Source organism: Falco punctatus (genome assembly GCF_963210335.1).
Source record: "Falco punctatus genome assembly, chromosome: 6".
Classification (NCBI taxonomy): Eukaryota; Metazoa; Chordata; class Aves; order Falconiformes; family Falconidae; genus Falco; species Falco punctatus.
In genome coordinates, this window is record NC_137585.1 from 56,514,620 (window position 1) to 56,536,502 (window position 21,883).

Below are 21,883 nucleotides of genomic sequence, written 5' to 3' on the forward strand. Positions count from 1 at the left end.
CTGTGGTGTTTTCATGTAACAAATTGCCACAGAAATGCTGTCACATCTGAGTAGAAGTAACTATACAGTCATGGACTTCCCTATATCTAGATTTCGTTGGATGTTTTTTGCTCATAAAACTTGTGTCTGGGGGGAATGTGACGCTATCTTGACTTCTAATGGGGGGGGGGGGAGGCTCTGAAATTTGGGCTCCCAACAGGTGGTGACTATGCTGTGGGGACTGCAGTACATCTGGGCACATCTCTCGTATGTGCACACTTCAGCTTACCTGAAGGGTTCAATTTAGTGTGCATTAACTGTCCTTTTTGGTTTCAACATGTGTAATGCATGCACGGTATCCCAGAAGTATCCAGACTCACTGCACTTGTGTAGTCCTGACAGGAGAAGAAAAATTTATGAATTGGTTTCGCTCTTGAGGCATTATTGTATCTATGAAAATATTTGCTATATAAGGTCAGAGTCAACTTAAAAAAAAGTAAGCTTATATGGACCAGATACAACATCAACAAAATATCCAAATGGTGTGTTTTTTCTACAGCTCTTGTTGAGCCACAAGCTGTTTAGGACAAAGGCTTAGTCTTTTTTGGTGTATAAAATGCATACTCATAATAAAACCATTATGATAATCCAGCATTATTGTTACCGTACTAATTAGCAACTGGTTTTAGTTTTGAACAGAGGAATGCTGCGAAATTCCTTTATCAAGGAAAAAAAGGCCTTTTGTACATTTGCTCAGGCTGTAGTCAATAAAATAGGCAGCGAAGCGTGCTACACCTGATACCATGTGCCTCTAGCGTGTTAGACACAGCAGCACTGAAACTGGCATGCCCAGAAATGCTGTGAAGGAAGGAGTATGTAGTGTAACATTTATTCTTTAATTTGGAACACTATTTCTCCCTTGTTCTCATCTATGCAAAGCAATAGGAGATAAAGACATCTTATTCCTGTGCAGTATTGCAGCAGGCTGTTGTGATAGCTTTATTAAGATTCATTTTGTAAACCTTTTGTGATTCTGATTGACAGCAAAATCTTCTTTTCTGCAGTTTTGCTCAAAATAAAATGATAGTATGTAGCTGAAGCATCTGTCTGTCTTGGATAGTTTTATAGGGTGCTAATATCACACCAAGTGAATTCTACAAAGATGGAATATGATACAACTACGTAATGTCTTGAAGCCTTTGAGAAGAGGTATATGCTCCTGTGATCTTCAACCTTGTAGTCATGGTCTTTAGAAGGTCTTGAAAAGATCATTGCATTGGCTGAGTGTTACTGCAAATGAGTTGTCAGTCGATTTGCCTTCTTGTTAGCAGGGTGGCTCAGTTTTATGCTACTTTGATGTTGTTACAGGTCTGTAGTCTAAGTATATTAGGTTACTGTTCTACTGCTGTCCTTAGGCCCATTTTTGAAAACAAAACAAAAAAACAAGCCCCAAACACTCCCCCAACCCCAGGAAAAAAAAAAAAAGTGTGTGTGTGTTCTGGTGGTTTTGTTTTGTGTACGGTCTTTGTTTCACAGGTTAGGTGAAAGTTTTCAGCATTGCCATTGACTTCCATAAACTGAGCAAACCAAAGTTAAAGCAAAATCGTAGTGGTGGTTTTGAAGTTCGGAAAAAACTACTGTGGGGAAAAACAAAATGGTAACATTTACTGTTAGGTCATTGGTGTTGCCAGAAGACTCAGGAAGGTTAGTTCTTTCAGTTTAAGCTTACCTGTTATTTCAGTATGTTTCATGGAGAAGTGTGTACATCAGTAAGTTTTTGAAGATGTATGCTATAAAAATACGTAAATCTTAGAAGGTATAGATGTGTCTCAACACAGGCAATAAAACGTATAATAAGTGATCTGCATGAGTGCATGCAGGTTGTCAGCTGTGTGGGCTGTTGGTTCTGGAATTTACAGGCCCATCTGCAGAAGCAAAAGGGAGTATGTTATAAACCTCTCAGGGGTATGGTTTTGGATGAAAGGCTGGTGGAGTTTCCATGTACTGTCAACAGTTTGGTACTGGACTAAGAAGGCGGTAGTCCTTTGTAGCTTCCCAAGCCCATTAGTTGTGGTTCAGGAAACTTAGAACGTCACTGGTGAAGCCTGTGGAGCTTGTAAGCAGTGCAAGCCTGAACTTGACAGCAATCTCAGACACCGGTAGCCACAAGTAGATAGGCATAGCAAAATGCTGGTGAGAATCCAGCCCTCATCCAGGTTGGAAATAGAAGAAGTGGTGATTCTTATGCAGGCAGTACCCTGAGATGGGAAAAGTCCATTTTTCATGTTGACTTTGTGGTTGTGATGTGTCTGATAGCTCTGAAACTCCTGAAAGTGAGCTCTCTTCTCCCCCACAGCTTTTGGAATACAGCCTATGCTAATTTGGTGTCTTCCACAAAAAAAGCCAAAACAGTGCTACTGTCTGCATCTGCATTTGCATTCCCCAGCAGCAGCTGACTGAAACTGGCAAAACCGGTCACTTTGGATTTGGGGTGAAGCTGGGATAATGCTGGTGATTTCATTCTGCTGCTTGGAAAAAAAGTGCCAACTTGTTAGCAGCAGGAGAAACCATGAGGCTGCTTGAAGGTGCAGGAAGCAGAGCTACATGGTTTACACTTCAAAATGCGTTTGCAAACATGCTTTTAGGAAAAAGAACTCTTTAGTCTGTTGAGAGTGGATAAATGTTTGGGTTCTTTCCAAGCCCTGATAAAAAGCAAATAACTGAAGTCTGAAGAATTCCCCAGTGCATCTGTTGAAACAAGCAGTGCTTAGGAAGGACGGAAGATAGTTAACTCTGAAAACAGGTGACTCAAGTAAAAAAAAAAAAAATTCAAGATGTGGACTGTGGCAATGAGTACTTGGGTTAAGGGATTCTTCAAGATGGTTTTCTCTGCTATTCTTTTTCTTCCTTATTGTCTGTACATTGGTATTGTCTACTCCCAGTTTGTTCAGATATGTTCTGCTTTATTGTAGGACTAGTGCTGCAGAAGAAATGTTTCTGCCTGGAATTCCCTAGCTTGAGTGCTTTTAATCTGTACAGTTACTCTGCTGCTTCATTGTGCATTTCTTATTTGCACACTTTGGCAGTATTGCATGGGCTGAACCTCTGACACATCTTACTAACTAGATCCAATTCTTCTGAGTTGCATCATGTAGCAGCTCTTGGGGCCAAATTTTTTTCCCCAGTAACTGTTGTTTATATAGGGGATCAGGGCAGCCTTCAGGAAACTGCTACTGCAGTGAGCTTCAGACTTGACCTGAAGGAATTGCATGTAGGCATGATAGGCTCATTAAGTTCCCTGATGATATAATTCCTGGTGCTTTTTAGCCATCAAACTAGGAAGGGAATTAATGTTGATATCCGGTATACCTTCACTGTGCTTAAATGTTACAAATGTCTGTCCTGAATTGCTATTGTGTGGTAATGCTTTCTATGAGATCGATTAAATTTGATAGTGTGAATCTAAATTGCTCTGCAAATAAACATACACAGTACACTGCAATGGCAAAATAAAATGAACCAATTATTCATCATGAGTCAAAATGGAATCAGAAGAGCAGTGAACTCAGCAAAAGCAGTGAACTCAGCAAAAGCGGTGCACTCAGCAAAAGCAATCTCTGAGAGCTCTTGTTCTTGAGTTGTGTGAGTTTCAGAGCTGCAAATTTCAAAATATTATCCAAAGGTGAAGCTGGTGTCCAGATGTCTACTCCCTACTTGGGAACAAGTTACTGAATTTACAAGAACATGCTACTGCCGTATCATACTGATACCTTAAAAGAAGCATAAAGTACGCTACAGTCTGCGTTGCATGTCCTGGTTTTCTCATTAGGAAGCACTTCTGCGGCTGCAGCACAGATTTCATTGCCTTATATCATGGCACACAACTGTCATTTTCTGATTTCATTTCAACAACCTTAAGTGAACAGGGAATGTGTTATCCTTAGCTGCCTAGAAAAAATAAGGTTCAGATTAGAAGTGCTGTCAACTCTGGCTTGATCATCTGTCTGACAGTATCAGTGAACTTCTGGTTAGTAATTTGGCATAAATATTAAAACTGGTGAATCAGCTGGAGAGACAGCATGGGAATTCTTCCCATGCTTGCATAAGACCAGGCAGAAGACAAACTAATTATCCTTTACTTTAGAGCAAATGAGGAATTCTAAGGACAGCTATTTTAGTGGCAAGTTTATGCTTGTAAATTTCTTGTTTCTCCTTAAAAATCCCAGGTTTTGAGCAACAGTTGTTTTCACATCCCAGTAGTTCCAGTGTTTCTTTATTTGAAAATGCTGAATGCTGCTGTTTATTCCCTTGTGAAAACTGTCAAGCACAAATGTAATTTCTAGAATCAACTAATCTTTTTTTGCATTCCTTTAAAATAAGGTTACTTGCATGTTCTTCAAGGCAAAGATATTCTTCTCACTCAAGTCTGCATCAGGCCCTAAATCTCATCTTGGTTAAAAGTTAGTAGAAGACTGGTTTGGGAAAGTGCTAAAGGATATGATTGTGCTTCATTGATCTGAATAGTGACTCAGTTGCAAGCAGTAAATGGCATCTCCTGGACTTCAGAAATATGCAGGTTCTTCTCCTCTTTGTGCATGCCACAGTACATTCCTTATTGCGTAAGATTGTATCTGGAGGTTTTGTTGTACAGCAAATTTAGGAACAAGTTAAAAATCTTGATTTCAGGTAACTAGGAGAGCCTTAGCCATATAAGTTCTAGCAGGCATTATATATTGATGTCTAGCATCAATAAAACTTCTACTATGTTCTGTAAAATCTAATGTTCTTCAAGCATGCTTTTAGTAGGGCCTGTAGTGATAGGACAAGGGATAATGGCTTTAAACTAAACGAGAGTAGATTTAGATCAGATATCAGGAAGAAATTCTGTACTGTGAGGGTGGTGAGACACTGGAACAGGTTGCCCAGAGAAGCTGTGGATGCCCCATCCCTGGAAGTGTTCAAGGCCAGGCTGGATGGGGCTGTGAGCAGCCTGGTCTAGTGGAAGGTGGTCCCTGCCCATGGCAGGGGGTTGGAACTAGGTGATCTTTAAGGTCCTTTCCAACCCAAACCCTTCTATGAGATTCTATGATTCTATGATTACTATGTAGCAGGACTGCTGCCTTGAAGATTCCTTGGAGGAATTGTTAGCTTGTCATGGTAGCATGTCTGTGATTGTCTTGTTGCAAACATTTTAGAGAGTCATGGAAGTGGTGTTTGAGAAACAAGGATCTGGAAGATGTAATAGCATCCAGCAGTATCACAGTGTATGTGCTGTATTTTTTGGATTATCTGTAGACAGCTGGCTTCTAAGAAAATACTTAGTCTTGAGGTGATTTAGGCAGGATGGCGGATTGCAGAATGAATGGTGGAGCACAGAGTTCATGCCTTTCTTGTTAACTGGGTATGTATTTATTTTCGATTTTAGGTTGGAGGCAGTAAGCACACAATGAATGAGCACCTCCATGTTGGTAGCCATGGACAAATCCAGGTTCAGCAGCTGTTTGAAGATAATAGTAACAAGAGGACGGTTCTGACAACACAGCCAAATGGACTTACAACGCTAGGCAAATCTGGATTGCCAGTGGTTCAAGACAGACAGTCAGAGAGTGCTCACAGACGACAAGGGAGCACCAGCTCTTTAAAATCTACAGATGGAACAGGGAAGGTGAAGGCCTCTGTTATGACACCAGAGCAGGCAATGAAGCAATACATGCAAAAATTAACAGCTTTTGAGCATCATGAGATTTTTAGCTACCCTGAAATATACTTTTTGGGTCCAAATGCAAAGAAGCGGCAAGGTGTGATTGGTGGTTCAAACAACTGTGGGTATGACGATGACCAAGGGTCTTATATACAAGTACCCCACGATCATATTGCATACAGGTATGAAGTCCTGAAAGTTATAGGAAAAGGAAGCTTTGGGCAGGTGGTGAAGGCCTACGATCACAAGATGCATCAACATGTGGCACTAAAAATGGTGAGAAATGAAAAACGTTTCCACCGCCAAGCTGCGGAAGAAATTAAGATCCTGGAGCACCTCCGGAAACAAGATAAGGATAACAACATGAATGTTATTCACATGTTGGAAAACTTCACATTCCGCAGCCATATCTGCATGACATTTGAATTGCTGAGCATGAACCTGTATGAATTAATTAAGAAAAACAAGTTTCAGGGCTTTAGCCTGCCTTTGGTCCGCAAGTTTGCTCACTCAATTTTACAGTGCTTGGATGCTTTGCACAAAAACAGAATCATTCACTGTGACCTTAAACCTGAGAACATTCTGTTGAAGCAACAGGGTAGAAGTGGTATTAAAGTGATTGATTTTGGCTCCAGTTGTTATGAGCATCAGCGTGTCTACACCTACATTCAGTCGCGTTTTTACCGTGCACCTGAAGTCATCCTTGGTGCTCGTTATGGGATGCCCATAGATATGTGGAGCTTGGGCTGTATTCTAGCAGAGCTCCTCACCGGTTATCCACTTCTACCTGGAGAAGATGAAGGAGACCAGCTGGCTTGTATGATTGAGCTATTGGGCATGCCTTCTCCAAAACTCTTAGATTCATCCAAGCGAGCCAAAAACTTCGTGAGCTCTAAGGGTTATCCCCGCTACTGCAGCATCACAACCTTGTCTGATGGCTCTGTTATACTTAATGGTGGACGCTCTCGGAGGGGAAAACTACGTGGCCCTCCAGAGAGCAGAGAATGGGGTAATGCGTTAAAGGGATGTGATGATCCCCTGTTCCTTGACTTCTTAAAACAGTGTTTAGAATGGGATCCTGCTATCCGTATGACACCCAGCCAGGCTTTGCGGCATCCCTGGCTAAGGAGACGGTTACCAAAGCCTCCGACTGGGGAAAAGGCCTCGGCAAAGAGAATTACAGAGAGCACTGGTGCTATAACGTCGATTTCCAAGTTACCTCCAACTTCAAGCTCAGCTTCAAAACTGAGGACTAATTTGGCGCAGATGACAGATGCCAATGGAAATATTCAGCAAAGGACAGTGTTGCCAAAACTCGTTAGCTGAGTTTGAATAACCCAATGCTGTTAATAAAAGAGATACAATGTGGCTGAGCCTTATTTGTATGAAAAAGTAGCTCAGATATACATTTTTATTTGCTCAATAACTTTATTCATTTTTATCTTTTAGCACTCATTTTAAATGTAAGAAATGTTGGTTTTGTTTTTATAAAAACACGGGGACAATGCTTTAAGTTTTTATACTTATTTTTTAAAATGTTTGTCTTCTACAGTACAATTAGCCTTACTGTAACTAGTGTGACACAGTAATAAACATCAGTGGCAGGCCACTGGTTACAACATGACTGTCATGCATTGCAGCGTGGTGTCAAAGGTATTGACCTTTCTCTTCCATGGTTCATATTAGGTTTCACCTGGGGTAAACTTGTAAGACTCTGCCTTTTGGATTTTGTGGGTATGGGTCTTGATTCTGTGAACACTCACACCTATGCCTGACTGGATTCCAGGGAGAATACTCAAAAGAAATACAGTTCAGCACCTGTAAACTTGTAATTTGAAGTGGAGCCATAGCATGTTAGTGTCATTTTCTGTATGGTAGCCCAGAGAAGGTAGTGGTATCACTAACAATACAACCACCTCCTATGGAATGCTTTCTGTATTCAAAAGTAATGGGTTGTGATTAAAATGCAAAGCATTTAAGCATAATGCAAAAAATAGGAACTTACAGTACTAAAATGACTCTCTTACCTTGCATGCTGTGTAGTAGAGTGAGAGGAATGGACAGTCTCAGGAGGAGTGAATACAGAACTATGTTCCTCTGAATCTGAAAGTGAGTGATGATCTGGACTTCGTTTCAGGTATATAACACTGAGCATTCACACTGGGCTTCTTTTTTCCCCCTCCCCTCTCCTGTTTTCTCTCCCAATGTGCAGCTTTGTCTCCCTAAATCACATAGGCAGAAGTGCTCATTCTCTGTTTTATACTGTAACTTCCAGACTGTTATGCTACATGGATTTCACAGATTGCTTTTATTTTTTCTGGCAATGTTTGTCTGAGCAACTGTGACCTCTCTGGTACATATACAATTCAGATCAAATTTGCGTGTAGGGGCAAACACTATATTACTGCATTGCTTTCTGTAGAAATGTACTTCACCTTAGACAGCATAATGGATGGAAAGATCTTCAATGGAAAGCTTTTCAGTTGGCAGACACCATCCTAGATACTTTCTAATAAGGGAGAATTATGAATGGGAAGGTAAATGGTTGGAATTTGATTTAATCTTTGGCATTTGTAGCTGAAAATTAACTTTGAAGGAACAATTAGAGATGTGCAGGTTTGTTCACGTGTGTGCTAATGTTGTGTTTTCCTTTTTTAAATGCATTCGTGGAAGAAAGATGGGCTTTACTGAGGAATAATATTCGTGTTGTAGCATGTTTTCAACAGGAACAGTTTGAGATTTAAGATCAGTATTTCATCACGTACAATGGCTGTGGTCTAGATTGGATGTATAAAACATGAAAAGGGAATTTTAAATGAAGTAGAACATAATCTAGAAGAGTTTGTGGATGTTCAAACAAGACATACTCGAACAGATAGCATTAAACCTCAATAACTTTAAGCAACATTTATATGCACAGATTTTGCTGAGTTACTTGTACAAATTATAAAAAATACTTAAAGCATGGTCCCCTAAGAGGCCAAGAAAGTTTCCGGTTAAGTTCTCCTTCATATTCATTAATTTACCACTTACAGCTTAATTTGGTTGGTTGGTTGGCTTGTTTACCTTTAATTTAATGTAAGACTGGGGGAGGGATATAAATAAATACAAAACAATAGAATTCTCAGGAAACATATCACTTAACTTCTTGCCAAAAAGTCAACACCTAAAGAAGCTCCAAAAATAATTTCTGAGTAGAGGATGGTATTTGTTGATTGATAACTGTAAAAATTAGAGCATCAATCAACCAGTTTTCTTTTTTTTTTAAAAAAGTTAATTTCCTGCCTCTAGTCAAATTGAATTATTTAGTGTTAAATGTTCACAACTTTATACAGTGTGTGTAAGTGCAATATGTAAACATGTATGAAATCATGTTAAAAATGAAATATACAACTAAGAAAAGTGGCTTTTGGAATATGAATATCCAGTACATTGTGGTCAGTAAATTCTAAGTCTGGAAAATAGATGTATTAATTTTAACTGACTCTTCTGACTGTGGGAATACAATAATGTGTATTTTTCTACAGTAACTGAGAATCTTTGCTTCCTCCACCACCTACTTGGCTTTACCACTCCTTTCTACCTTAACTCTTCCTCCAAAAGTTAAGAAATAAGATGCTTATTTTAGGGGCGGAAGAGGAATCACGTCCCTTAATTTATTTTAAAGGGGACATTGATACGTATTCCTGCCTTTTGTGGCAGTTTAAGGTGAAAACATTCATAATGTTCATGGGTCATTAATGGGCTAAAACCACTAAATTTTCTTTTTCATGTAACCAGTTCTTAATGCCAATAATGCATTTACGATCCATCTTCTTCGTAAATGCTACCGGAAACTTTGAGGCCAAAATATTGTGTGCAGAGCTATTTTTTTAACCCAGATACAGTGGAACTTCCTCTATACTAAAGGAGCAGCCGCATCAAGGTTTTGAAGTGATGTAGCTGCTTTTTATTGTAGCTTATTTATACCTGTATAAAAGGAGGGAGGGAGGGAAAGGACGTTGCCTCTTGCTTTGATGTGATTTTATTCTAAGGGCTCTGATAATTAGGCTGATAGAAATTGGCTTGGAAACAGTGCTTAGTCTCACATGTTACCATTGTCTGGGGATGTCTGAGCTATTTTCAGATTTAGTAATAGCACAGTGTTGTCTTTGGTTGCAGTCTCACTTGGCTCAGTTTCTTGCACCGCTGGAGTGTTCATTACCGATTAAGTGTATTGGAACAACAGAGTGATGCAAGATGTGTAGATTAACAATAGAGGATGGATTGTGCCCTTGGTGTTAACAATGTGCCTTTTGTTACAAATGCGTGTTGTAGGGCATGCATCTTGGCCTCTTTAACCCTTGGAATACTGGATAGTAGGAATGAAATCTATTTTTAAATGCTATACCTGTCTTAAAATATCCTGTAGATGATCGAGGCCTTAATAGAAACAATAAGGCAATCACACTGCTGGGGTAGAGAGGACGCTCTGTTCTTGTCGTACGTCTCATTAAGGGGTTAAAGATGGCCCTTCTTCATTGGTTGTACTTTTAACATCAGATTGATTTTTTTTTAAATAAATTTTTGTTAATGGTGACACTAGACAGAAATCAACTATTTGTAAAAATTTACCTCAAACTCTTTAGTTTTATAGTGTGATTTAATCCCAGGGCATTTGGTATGAACCAAAGTGCATTCCTTTTATATGTGCCTGGCTCTTATAAAGGCGGCCAGGGATTTTTACAATTTGGGTGCAAGGCACTTAAGCCACTTTTAACTTGGTGGGTGGTTTGAAGTTATAAATGACTTCATGGAAATGTTGAAAACACTTTAAACATAAGTAGCATCGGGCAATATTAGAATCTTTAGGAAAGGGTGTGCATTATTTAATGCTCTCCCTCCATTTTTTAGTATTTTTTTTCCCCATCAATAAGTGATGATAAGTGCAAAAAGAACTTTTTTCCAGTCAGCAAAGATTAGAATATTGCCCAGTTTAATGCTATGGTAGCATTTGAATAGAATAACATTTGTGAATTATTGTTTCTAGGGGCTTGTACATCTCTGCTACAAATTGTAATTACTCAGTTCGACTGCTACAATTACGTCTAAGCAGTAGCTTGGGTTTTTATTGGGCAACGACTTAGACACGTGACTGTAATATGCTGCAACTGTGTGTACTGAAAACGTGAAAAACGATTGAATGTGGACTGTGTATATATTTATGTATAATTTTCTGTGAGATGCTGCTGTTGCCACTTAACATTAAAGATGTTGTAGTGGGTTTTAATCCTAGTGGCCAGTTTTATGATACTGTATGTATTGTACAGCTGATGACAGGAGTTAAGACTGTTCTAGTGAATATTTGTTACATTTTATTGTTGTGGCCAGAGATCATTTCAGAATAAAATTTTATGTCCTACTTTACTTCTCTCCACTGTAGTTTGGGTTTTTTGCGGGTTGTAAAGAGAGCCCTTGGAGTGCTGGCATTTCTTAAATGTGGAAGGGCCGCCTACTAGCCTGCAGAAGTTGGTGCCAGCAGTTCCTTCAGCATGCTTACTGGTATCTGTGTAGTAATTACCCCTTGCTGGAGGATGACTCTGCTGCTGTTTCATGTGTCTTGACAGCCTTGAATATTGCCCAAAGACTGCTTTTGCCCTGAGGTTTCTAAAGTTCTTCTTAGGACTTAGAAAGCAATATACTTTGTATTTTTATTTGCCCCATACTTGAGAGAAAACATCTTCGACAGGAATTTTGCCTGCATGTATGTTCTAATTTTTTTTAGCTGCTATTATTATATTATTGTATTATTTATTTTATATTATTCTATTTATTAGTATTTATTAATATTATATTAAATAGCTGCTATTTAGCTGCTATATATTTTTAGCTGCTAAGTTTTTTTTTTTAAGTAACAACAGATCTGATTCTGTAAGAAATATTTGATTGAGAAAGGTACAGTCTGTATTCTTTTTCTTAAAACTGCTTTAAAAGAGCCTAGATTTCTGCATTGATTTTTTTGTTCAAAATGATACTTCAGAACTTGTCAGACTTTGTACCTGAAGTCCCAGGAAAATGAGAACATACTACACAAAGCTGGGAGGCTAGACTGAGCTAAATTCTGTTCACATATACATCGGGAGTAATTTCACTGTTTAGCACAGAACTGTCTTGTGAATAATTGTCCACATTCTTTTCTTGGTAAGGTCAACGTACACCCAGAGCAGTTTTCACTGAAGAGCTTTCTCATTCAGGTGAGCCCAGGCTGAAATCGAAGGATTTTGACTGTACTTTAGTGTCTTCTTTTCAGCATAGATCAGAGATTCCAGAGCACCAAACCCATCAAGATTACATATAGATTAGCGCAGTTTACAGCCCTAAATGACATCTTGTGTGAACTGAAACCTTTTGTTAATTGTTGCATTCTTCTGAGGAGAAAGGCCCCCTTTTTTTCTTTTTTCTTTTTTTTTTAGTTATTGTAGGGTTTTTTAATGAATTGCTTTTCCCTCTGAACTGCTTTTCACCCTTTCCTCCAGCTGTCTATCCTTCTTACCAGCTCTTGTACGCTACTGTCTGATGTACTTTTTATCTGAAGAGGGGTAGGGGTTGTCTCACCTGATCTCGGTTGTCTGGAGGGTGGGTGTTGACCTGTGCTGTTTGCTGGGACTCCCAGTAGCTGGTGGGGAAGCTGCGTTGCCTTCTGCCAGCACTGCTCCCTCTGGTCTCTGACAGATGTTCGGTTTCCTGGCTAAAATGGGGCCTGCAGAAAGAATCCCACCTTGAACAGTGGTCTGTAGTTGCTGTTAGACTACACAGTGCGTCCTTTTCCAAGGGAATCGTGGCCTCCTTTGGATGTCAGCTGTGCATATCCTAGTTTTACAGCAATCCAAGTAAAGAATATGAGAAATGTAATTGTCGGGTACTGCGTTATTCACCTCTAGGTGCTGCTGCTTTTCTAAAAAATACCATCTTGTCCCAAAGATCTACTTGTTGAAAGATCCAGCATTACTTTTCCTCGGAACTCAGGAAGTGAAAAAGCAGGTCGATACGAAGGGAAGTATCTGTGTAGGGCTATCTATGGCCAGGAGTTGGTATTTGGAGGGGAAAAAAGATATTTCTAAGATGAATAGGGCCAAGTTTGAGGTAAGCGTGATCTTTCCTGGGTTCAGTGAAGGTTCAAGAATTTCAGCAATACCAGGTTGAGACTGGGAAAAGTCTTAAATGCATCTCTGTGTCTGAAAACCATTGATAACCTATTATTTCAGTAGGAAAAAAATCTTTCTTGGAGAGCCTGTTGTTTTAAACTCTATGATAATAATTAAAGGATAATGTTAAAGAGTCTTTTCGGTAGCAGAACTTAACAAAATTATTATACATTTCTGCAAAAAGTGTGATTTATAATGCTGTTACACTGCTAGCACAGTCTTGTGGTTTATATTTTAATGTTCCTGAGAGAAAGAATATTCCTTGTCTTTGTCTCGAGTACATGGTACTAGACGTCTCTCTCCCAGCCATCAGATATGCTATAGAAGACTAAAAGTGGCACTGGTAGAACTGGTTTCTGTTCCATCACAGAAATGCTCTGCCACTCTTGGAGCTGGGGTTTCTCTGTGTCATTTTCCCTGTTTGGTTTTGTCTGTTTGTTATTTGTTTTTGTTTGTTTTTAAGAAGTGCTTTCCAGCCTCTGGCAGTGGTGAGTCTTGGATCTCTGCCAAATATTGAGCACTTCAGGATAGGGGGTACTGCAAAAACAATGTTTCTTTAGCTTTTTTCCTACAATGAACAGAAAGTCTAGCTTAGTACCACATTCCGAAGACAGGGAATGAACGTTCACCTCCAGCTGCTGGGTCCCTGTCTCCACACCAGCCGTTAACCTTGTTCTTTAACTTCTGCATGAAGTTCAGCAGAAATGCCAAGTGCTGCAGAACGAAATGGCTTGTGTCCATCACTCTGAGGGGGGGCGGGGAAAGACTGCAAAAACAAGGTCCTGACATCTTTCTGGAGAAAGTTTGGGATATAGCTGGAAAGGTCCTGCTGAGAAATTGTTGGGCTAGGAGCTCTATGTTAACACCCTGGGAAGTGGCAAACACAGTGTTGCCGCTAGCAAGAGTCGGAACAGGTTTCCCTTTTTTTGTAGACTGTGTTTTCATTGCTTTGCTTTGGTTTGGCTATCTGCAAGCTGGACATGACTATGCATACCTTAATTACCTAAAGGTACTGTCTGGAGTAGCTGCAAATGGTGAAGTATTACTTTATAAGTAACACTGGTGCTGGAAAACCCAGAGGTTCTCATTCAGAGGCTGTCTGACCTGACAGTGCCCTGTGCATAGCACCCGCAGAGTCCGTATAAGACTGTCTAAACACAAAGCGTTGCAGTGAAGTATTAAACCTTGATGACACATAATGTGTGAGAGAAGTGTCCATCCACCAAGCAGAAAAGAAAAGCAATTGACAATTATATTATAAAGACTTTTGGGCAAACTCAGTTTTCAAGTATAGTATTGATTTATTTAATAAGACTTTTAATTTAATAAAAAATATCTGAATAAAGAGATAATAAGATTTTTATTTCAGCTTATGTGTGGCAGTAAAAATTCCACATTTAATTTCCAACCCCCCCCCCAAGTGTGTGTGGTGCTTGCAGACATTACACTAGGTATCTAGTATAGATAAGCCATCTAGGTATAAAGATCTACTCTAATATCTCCTGACAGATGAGCAGGACCTATAAATAGATATATATATCCAGGACCTATATATATATACACATGCACACACGATTCTTTGAAAAGCATAACCAAAAACTCTGCAGGCGTTCTTTGTAGTGCTTTACAAAGAAAAGAGATGTGGCTTCGTTTTCCCTTTGTCTCTTTGAAGATTCAGTATAAGCCCAACGTCTGCACCATGCACATGTCAAAGCCAGCTCTGACTGCTGCATCCCTGTTTCACCTGTTTCACTGGTGGGACGCACAGGGCAAACCTCGGCTTTGCTGCTGGAGCCAGAGGGTGCTTGGTGAGCAGGAGGTGGGTGCCACCCTAATGACAGGTGGGCCTTATCACATGTCCCAAAGTGGGCCTTCACCAAGGGAAGAGCTGTTTTGTAGCTTACCCTGCTTGGCAACTGAAATTTCTCCCTTGGGGTTAAAGCCTGAATCTGTGCGCTTAGGCTGGGTTGATAAACTTCAGCCGAGAAAGAAATCCTGAGGCCAAGGCAGAGTTTGTAAAGCCCACAGCTAGAATAAAAGCATATAAAATAGAATCTAAACATCCCATTACTCATCACATCCAACTGTGGTACTTCCAAAATGACCGCACAGATTTGAAAGAGCTTTCCAAAGGTCTGTGCAGAGGCAGCTTTGCCCAGGACAGCCCTGGGCTGGTGGCCCTGCCTCTGGCTCCCCAGCCAGGCTGGCGCTCCTCGCAAGCTTCCAGCGCTTCTGGCTTCCTCAGGGTACAAAGAACACTTCATGGACAAACAAACAAAAAAAAAAAGCAGTGTTGCTAAGTAGAGACTAAACATTTGTGTATCGAGGGCACTGCACGCTAGCAACGGGGCTCCGCGCTGCCCTTTGCCTGGGTGTCGGTCCTGTGAGCTGTTTTGTCCCACTGGACCTGCTGCCCCACAGACACCTCCCAGGGCTGCCAGCACCCATCGGTCCACCGTGCTGGGGTGGCCTGGCAGGACTCACTCCTCCCGAGCTAGCCTGCCACTGCCCGCAGCTACACCTGCTCGCCAGAGGCAGTGGGCTGCTAGTATGGTGCTTCAAAGACAATGTTGCCGTCGTAGCATACCCATCAAGGTGTCCCAGCCCACTGGCAGGAGCTGTGTCCAGGAGCCGTGCATGCATGTAGTGGTGGCACTGGCCCTGCTCCCTGTGGAATGCTTCTGTCCCTAACAGTGTGCACAGGAGAGGGATGCTTCCCCTGTCCTTCCCTGTCCTCCAGAATGACAGGGTGATGCTCAGGCACGGCGTGCTCACGCTGCAGGGAGAGGGGAGCGCTCCCCGTGCCAGGGCTGGTGGCATCAGGCAAAGCAGCCTAGCGCTTGTCAGGGTGGGATGAGAGGAGGCAGTAACACGCTGTTCTGCTGGCACGGGGGGAAATGTTTCCAATCATAAGCATTCGCAGATGGCCTGTCTTAATTAGCTTTGACAAGTACCTAAGTTGCTGTAAGTTACACCACAAATGGGATCCTGAAGCTTTCATTTCTTGTCACTTAAATAAAGCTTTTTCCCTCCTCTTGGTACAGCATTTCCATTTTTCTTTCCATGTAAGGCTCTTGAGAAGAAACAAGATCTTTATGTAGCTGAGGAGCTATATTTTGATTGATTAAATGATTTATAATTAGGAGGTCACTGCTGCCAGTGCTATTCGTATGTTGATTGAGAATTGCCTGCAGCAAATCAATGCAGGCAGAGCAGCCAGAGAGCATGCTGGTGTCTTCTCACAGCAGATACTTTTCAACCCTGAATTTCCTCCTTCCTCTGGTACTGACTCAGACAAATTATCTTTATGGCCAGCAATTCTACAGGAGTTACAGAGTTGTACTCCAAGGGCCTCCAGTGAAATACTTACCCGTGTGGTTATTTGTGATCTGGTGTGTGGGTGTGGTGGTGCTGGTAGCCTCTTCAGAGCCTGGGAATGAAAAGTGCCTGAGACCAAGCTGAAAGCAAGTGTGCCTCTACCTTTGAAGGATGTGAAGCGGAAACCTTTCTCCACCTGGTAGAATCCACTCGGCCTGCTTGCCAAAAAGGTGGCTCTGGAGTGGGCTTGCTCGGGTGAGGTTAGAAGCAGGAGAGAGACAGCTGCTACGGGCCTCTGAGAAGATACAAATCTTGGTGGTTGTCTCCTCTGATGGAATTATGTTATAACAGGCACATGGGATGCTCTGACCAGGAAGGAACTGAGCACATAATCCATCCCTGGCTAATCTCTGGCTGTAGCAGAGGACCAAGAGAAGACTCTTTGTTCCCATTTTCTTGGTTTTCCCTTGGCTGATGTGGGTCTGGCAGTGCTGGGCAAACTCCCCTTTTGGCCAAAGCTGAGGAAATCCTCTTGAGCCAGCCTCTCTGTTGGAGATACAGGGAGCATAGTGGGTGCAAAGGAAGGGCACTAGGCAATAAACAAGGGATCACTTTTTTCCTCTGAGTACTTTCATCCAACTCTGTATTGCATTGGACTCGAGTATCAGCAAACGACCACCTGCTTGAGCCATGAGTAACCTATGTATTAAAAAAACAGATTCAAGCCACATAAACTCAGGAGATAAAAAATAAAAGTTACCTGTGGACTGCTATTTAACTGCCTTCGTAGACCTCAGCTTTTAGAGTTTTACATTTGTGTATTTCTTTTCTACCTTCCAACCATGACAAGCAGAACCGTTCTAGGAGCATAGAGCCTGAGAGACACCCACTATTACAGCAGATACCATGTCATAAAATCCCTTCCCTAAATTTACTAATTTTCTGCTATAAAACTAATTAGCTTACTAGCACCTACTGCTTCTGCTGGAAGACTGCTATAGAACACCATTTCTCTAATGGTCAGAAATGGGCTCTTAGCTTAAAATAGTTGATGACTTTTTTCACGCTATTTGTTCTTGTGCTGATATTGTCTTATAGCTTAAATGATTCTTCAGCCCTGCTGGTATTTTGGGCATATATTTATAAAGTGTAATCATATCCACCTCGGCCGTTCTTTTGCTAGGCTAACCCTCTTAAGCTATATTTGTCTCATGAGTAAAACTGACTCCCCATTCCCATCCTACTAGGTCTCTGCACCTGTTCTAGCTTGAGTTCAGCTTTCTTAGAGCTGTGGATGGCATTCTGCTTGCGATCCCGCCAGGAGTAATACAGTACAAAAAACACCCCTTCCTGCCCGCTGTGGTACTTCACTCCGTGCATCCCAGGATTTTTCTTCTCTGTGTCATGCCGGCAGCTCAGGGCCATTCCTCAGTCCTTTGGCTGCTCCCTTGCCTCTCCTTCCTTCTGCTTTGTACAGCTGATGAGATGCAAATTACAGCAAAATTTCTCTTGGCTGGTATATAACTGCTTGGCTTTGTTCTATTAGATCTCCATTGCCTTATCATGAGAAATGAAACCCTGCGATTCTCATGAGTCTATGTAATTTGAGAAGCTAGAACTTTTAGGGAAACGTTAGAAATTATGTGACTGTAAGAAGAAATAATCATATTCAGCATTCATTTTTCAAAGATACGTTTCATGATGTGATGCAGTTGGCTCTAATCAACACCGATGGATCAAGGTGTTGCTGTTACACCAAAAAAAATAGTAAAGATGTTTTTACTGTTATGCTGCCAGCTTTCATGATTTCAACTGGTGTTTTTCCCTCACTCCTAGAATTGTTATTATACAGTTACATTTTCTGACCTTTACTCAAATAGACATTTCTAGTCTCAGAGCTGTATCTGGAAAGAAGTATGTTTTATACCCCAAATCCAGAGAACAATTCCTATGAAGTTAAAAGGAACAGGTTAGAAAAAACAACAACAACAACAAAGCAGATTTAAATCCTAAACTAATGAATTTGCAGGACATGTATCAATATTGCTGAGGTTTTCTGAGTGTTCAGAGTCCTCAGTACTATCAAAAGCATGTGAAGTAGTGTGATTTGAAGCAAAAATCCTGGTTTTCTACACACTTAATCGAGAGTTTCTTTATGGAGAGACATCAAGCTACACGTGGTAGTGCTGTTGTGCCATAGCTGGCCATCTTGCATCAAAATGTCTTACAGTGAGTGCTCAGGTACACTGTTCTTACCCTCTTGAAATGGCACAAAGAAGGAAGATGATAATAGTAAACCAGCTGTGGAAAGCAGGGAATATTTAAAATTGCTGGGGTGAATTTATTGCCAATGAGGAATGAATAACGAGGCTGAACTTCATAACGCATGCTCATACCATGGGTCATGAGAAAGCCAGGTACAGGCTGGCCCCTGCCTTTGCCAATTCCCAGTTCTGTGTCACGCATAAAAGGTTGCAGCTGGTGAGAAGGGTTGGATGTGCCAGCTGTGGGCTTCAGTAGCATTCTCTAATGACTTTAAATCAAGGTTTGAAGGCATTGTTTTCAAAGGTGGTATGTTTAGACTATATTGAGCCCTAGTGGTAGCTGTTCTGGATGATGTATATCCCACATGTAGGGATTTCTCTAAAGAAATCAAAGCCCACATTGATGACCAGGAAGGAAAACTCAGTGTAAATCTTTACTGCCCATCCTTCTCACTCTATGTAACAGCGAACTCCCTTCTGTACAGAAGAATGGAGTTTTCTTGCAAAGGAAGACTTCTGCTTGGGATTGTTTCTTCTCTTCTCTTCAGTACAAGGTTTCCTGGACAAGCTGAGAGAATACAGTGAATGGAAGGGCAAGAAAGTATTATGGATGGCTTCTTTAAAGCTGGAAAAAACATTTTTCAAGCACATTTTGAACATTTATTTTGAAATATTGTCAAAAGCATGAATTTTTAAGTGTTAGGGTTTGCTTTTGTTTTGCTTCCCGTGCTTCGCAATTTTTTCTTTCTTTCCTTTTTGGCACTCACTTATTTTGCCACAGGAACCTGGAGAGAGAGAGAAAACAGATTAAAAGTGAGAGGAGCCAGAGGAAGGCAGTTTAAAGGAAACTGAAAACACTGCAAAAACTTTGCATAGAGCTTTCATTTTCGGACACACAGAAAATAAACTGAAAAAAAAAAATTGGTTAGATTAAACAGGTCTACATTTGGATTTTCTCTACACAGAGGTTTTATCTGACTAAACCTCCAGTCCTATGAAGATTTTATTGCCTGTTTAGCTTAATACACAGAAACATTTATTATTGCCAGGGTAGATTAGGAACCATGTTCAAAGGGCTTCTGTGAATCTTCTTAACAGCTCTGAGATCTAACAATAAGGACCTTAAGGCCAGAAGAACCCACTTCTTGTGGTGGCTGGAAAACAGGACAATGTTACAGTCTGGCTTTGGATGAATGACTGAGGAGATGACAAACAAGGCCTGTTGCTGAATAAGTATAAACATTCACACCCAAGGGTTTGCTTTATTTTTCAAGGAGGGCTTAGGGAGCTTGTGAGTATGTTTGCTTCCTGAAGATTATGTTTGATTATGTCAGTTTAGGACAATACAGTTGTTTCTAGTTGACAATGAACGAGATACAACTATATTCTGGTCTGAGGCTGGGATAGATTTTGGGTTTGGCATTATTTGCCCACCTAAATGCACAGAAGTAACAGCATCTTTTTTTTTTTTTCTTTATTGCTGCCTTTCATACCAAGGTAATAATCTTGCTTAGCTTAATAATAATTTTAAAATTATTTTTAATTAGAAAATATTTCCTGCTAAGGAAATAAAGTCAACCTAACTTTAGCCTACAGAATGGGCAAGGGAGCAGGCTTGTAAAATAACCTGCTCCAGGAGCTGGTTGGTTTGTGTCCGTTGGGTGATGCAAAAAGCCAAGGTGGAGAAGGAACCTGGTTTGATGCCTGGCAGCTGCTGTCCAGCTGATGTAATTCAGTAATAGCCAGTGACAGGCAGAAACTATAGACGATACAAATGATAATTCCTTGGGGAGCTCCAGACATAAATAATTCATCAAAATGAATTTTATAGTAGGGGTCAAAAGAAATTGAAGAAAGCCTGAATGTTAACTCTCTAAGGGAGGAACTGACAGACTGCTTTTGTACAAACTATGCGGGGTGGGGTGGGGGTGGAAAGGGGTGGGATACAGGAAAATTAAATGTAAATTAAGAATATAACATTGTTCCAATTAGCCGGAACCATAGTAAGAGACACAAAAAATAAAAAAAAGGAGGGATGATTAAGGAAATGTCAGTAACTGAAACTGCTGCTGAATAACAGTGCTAGAGACCTGCTGGGTAATGGCATCAGCAGAGTGAGTTGCCACTGGCCCATGCTGTTGCACAATGTATATATCATAGAGTCACACAGAAGAGTGTTTTCTTAATAATCAGCACAGTAACTTACATGTAATCAGGAGCTGATTCATCTCCCCCAAATATGTTATGTCTCTGATTAAGGAAATGCTGTCTGCCTGTGTGGGAAGGATGGAAGTGCCAGTGTGGGACATTGCTGTGGCTCCCACAGGTGACATCTGCAAGAGACTAACCCACAGGGTGGCTGAAGCCATTCCCCGCTGACTGTGCCATGGACTATATTGCGCTGCATTGCCTGGTGCCTTTCTGGGGCTGCATCCCAATGTGAGGGGCTTTGGGTTTCCCACAGCACAGCTTCTACCTCCAAAAATGCCCTTGGAGGCTGGTTTTCTAGGAGGAGGAAAGCCGTCATGCCCCATGCAGCTCAGAGTTCCCCAAGGAAAAACAGCAATGCCTCAGCTGAGCAAATTTAAAGTCCCTTTCTTTGGGACTGCTTTTAAAAACATTTCTTGGTGAAGCTCTTTTTGAGCTTGCTTAGCACAAGGTGACTATTTTTCCACATACCAGGCAACTGTTTGTATTTGGGGTTTATGTTTGCCTTAGTTTGTGAACTCTGACTCGTCAGCTAACTTCATCTGGACCAGAGGGGTGTTTTTGTCATATTTGAAGAAATGCTGGCTTAGGTATAAGTTGTTATAAGCCTGTGAAAATGACATGTTGCTTATGTGCAGTGCAAAATTTTCCACCCAGGCTCATATTTTCAAAAAAGGCCTCTAATTTTGGGTATCCAAATTTAGTCACTTGGAGGCTGACATGCAGAGATATTGCCTGCCCCTGAGTCTGAGCATGTACACTTTATGGTCCCCAGAATAACTTCTCCAGGCTGGTCTGCTTCGTTGCAGAGAGCAGCCCTTGTTTTGTGCTATTCTGGATTCGCATTTTGTCACTGTCTAAGAACTGCTGGGTCTCACATATAAAATGTTTTTCACATCGTTCCCTGAATGTGGGAAACTTTCTTTTCCAGGGACTTTGATATTGCCTTAGATCAAAGGTCTCCTTCCTATCCAGACCCAGCGGGAAAAAAAATTAAAAAGAAAAAAAATTAAGACTTTATTTTCCTGTATAATCATTTGCAGACTGCAGCAATGAGAATAAAAGGAGAGACACTTAAATCACCTCAATTAATTTAAAGCAAAAAAAATGTGGGAGAAGGATCATCCCTTGTTACAGAAATCCAGGAGGCTGGAAGGTACCTCACTGTACATGATGCCATCTGAAAAAAAATCAGTTTGGTACCTCTTACTCCTGTTGAGTAACCCAGA

At 40.9% G+C, this 21,883-nt stretch overlaps 1 protein-coding gene across 3 annotated transcripts in view; it reads left to right on the forward strand.

The window, feature by feature from the left end:
* DYRK2 (dual specificity tyrosine phosphorylation regulated kinase 2) overlaps positions 1–21,632 on the forward strand; it is a 33,089-nt gene extending 11,457 nt beyond the window's left edge. For all 3 annotated transcript variants that reach the window (XM_080390772.1, XM_080390774.1, XM_080390773.1), the window contains one exon: positions 5,405–21,632. In XM_080390772.1, coding sequence (XP_080246898.1) covers positions 5,405–7,006 — 1,602 coding nt within the window. In that variant the 3' untranslated portion in view covers positions 7,007–21,632. The remainder of the gene's footprint in view (positions 1–5,404) is intronic.
* Positions 21,633–21,883: the final 251 nt, after the last annotated feature.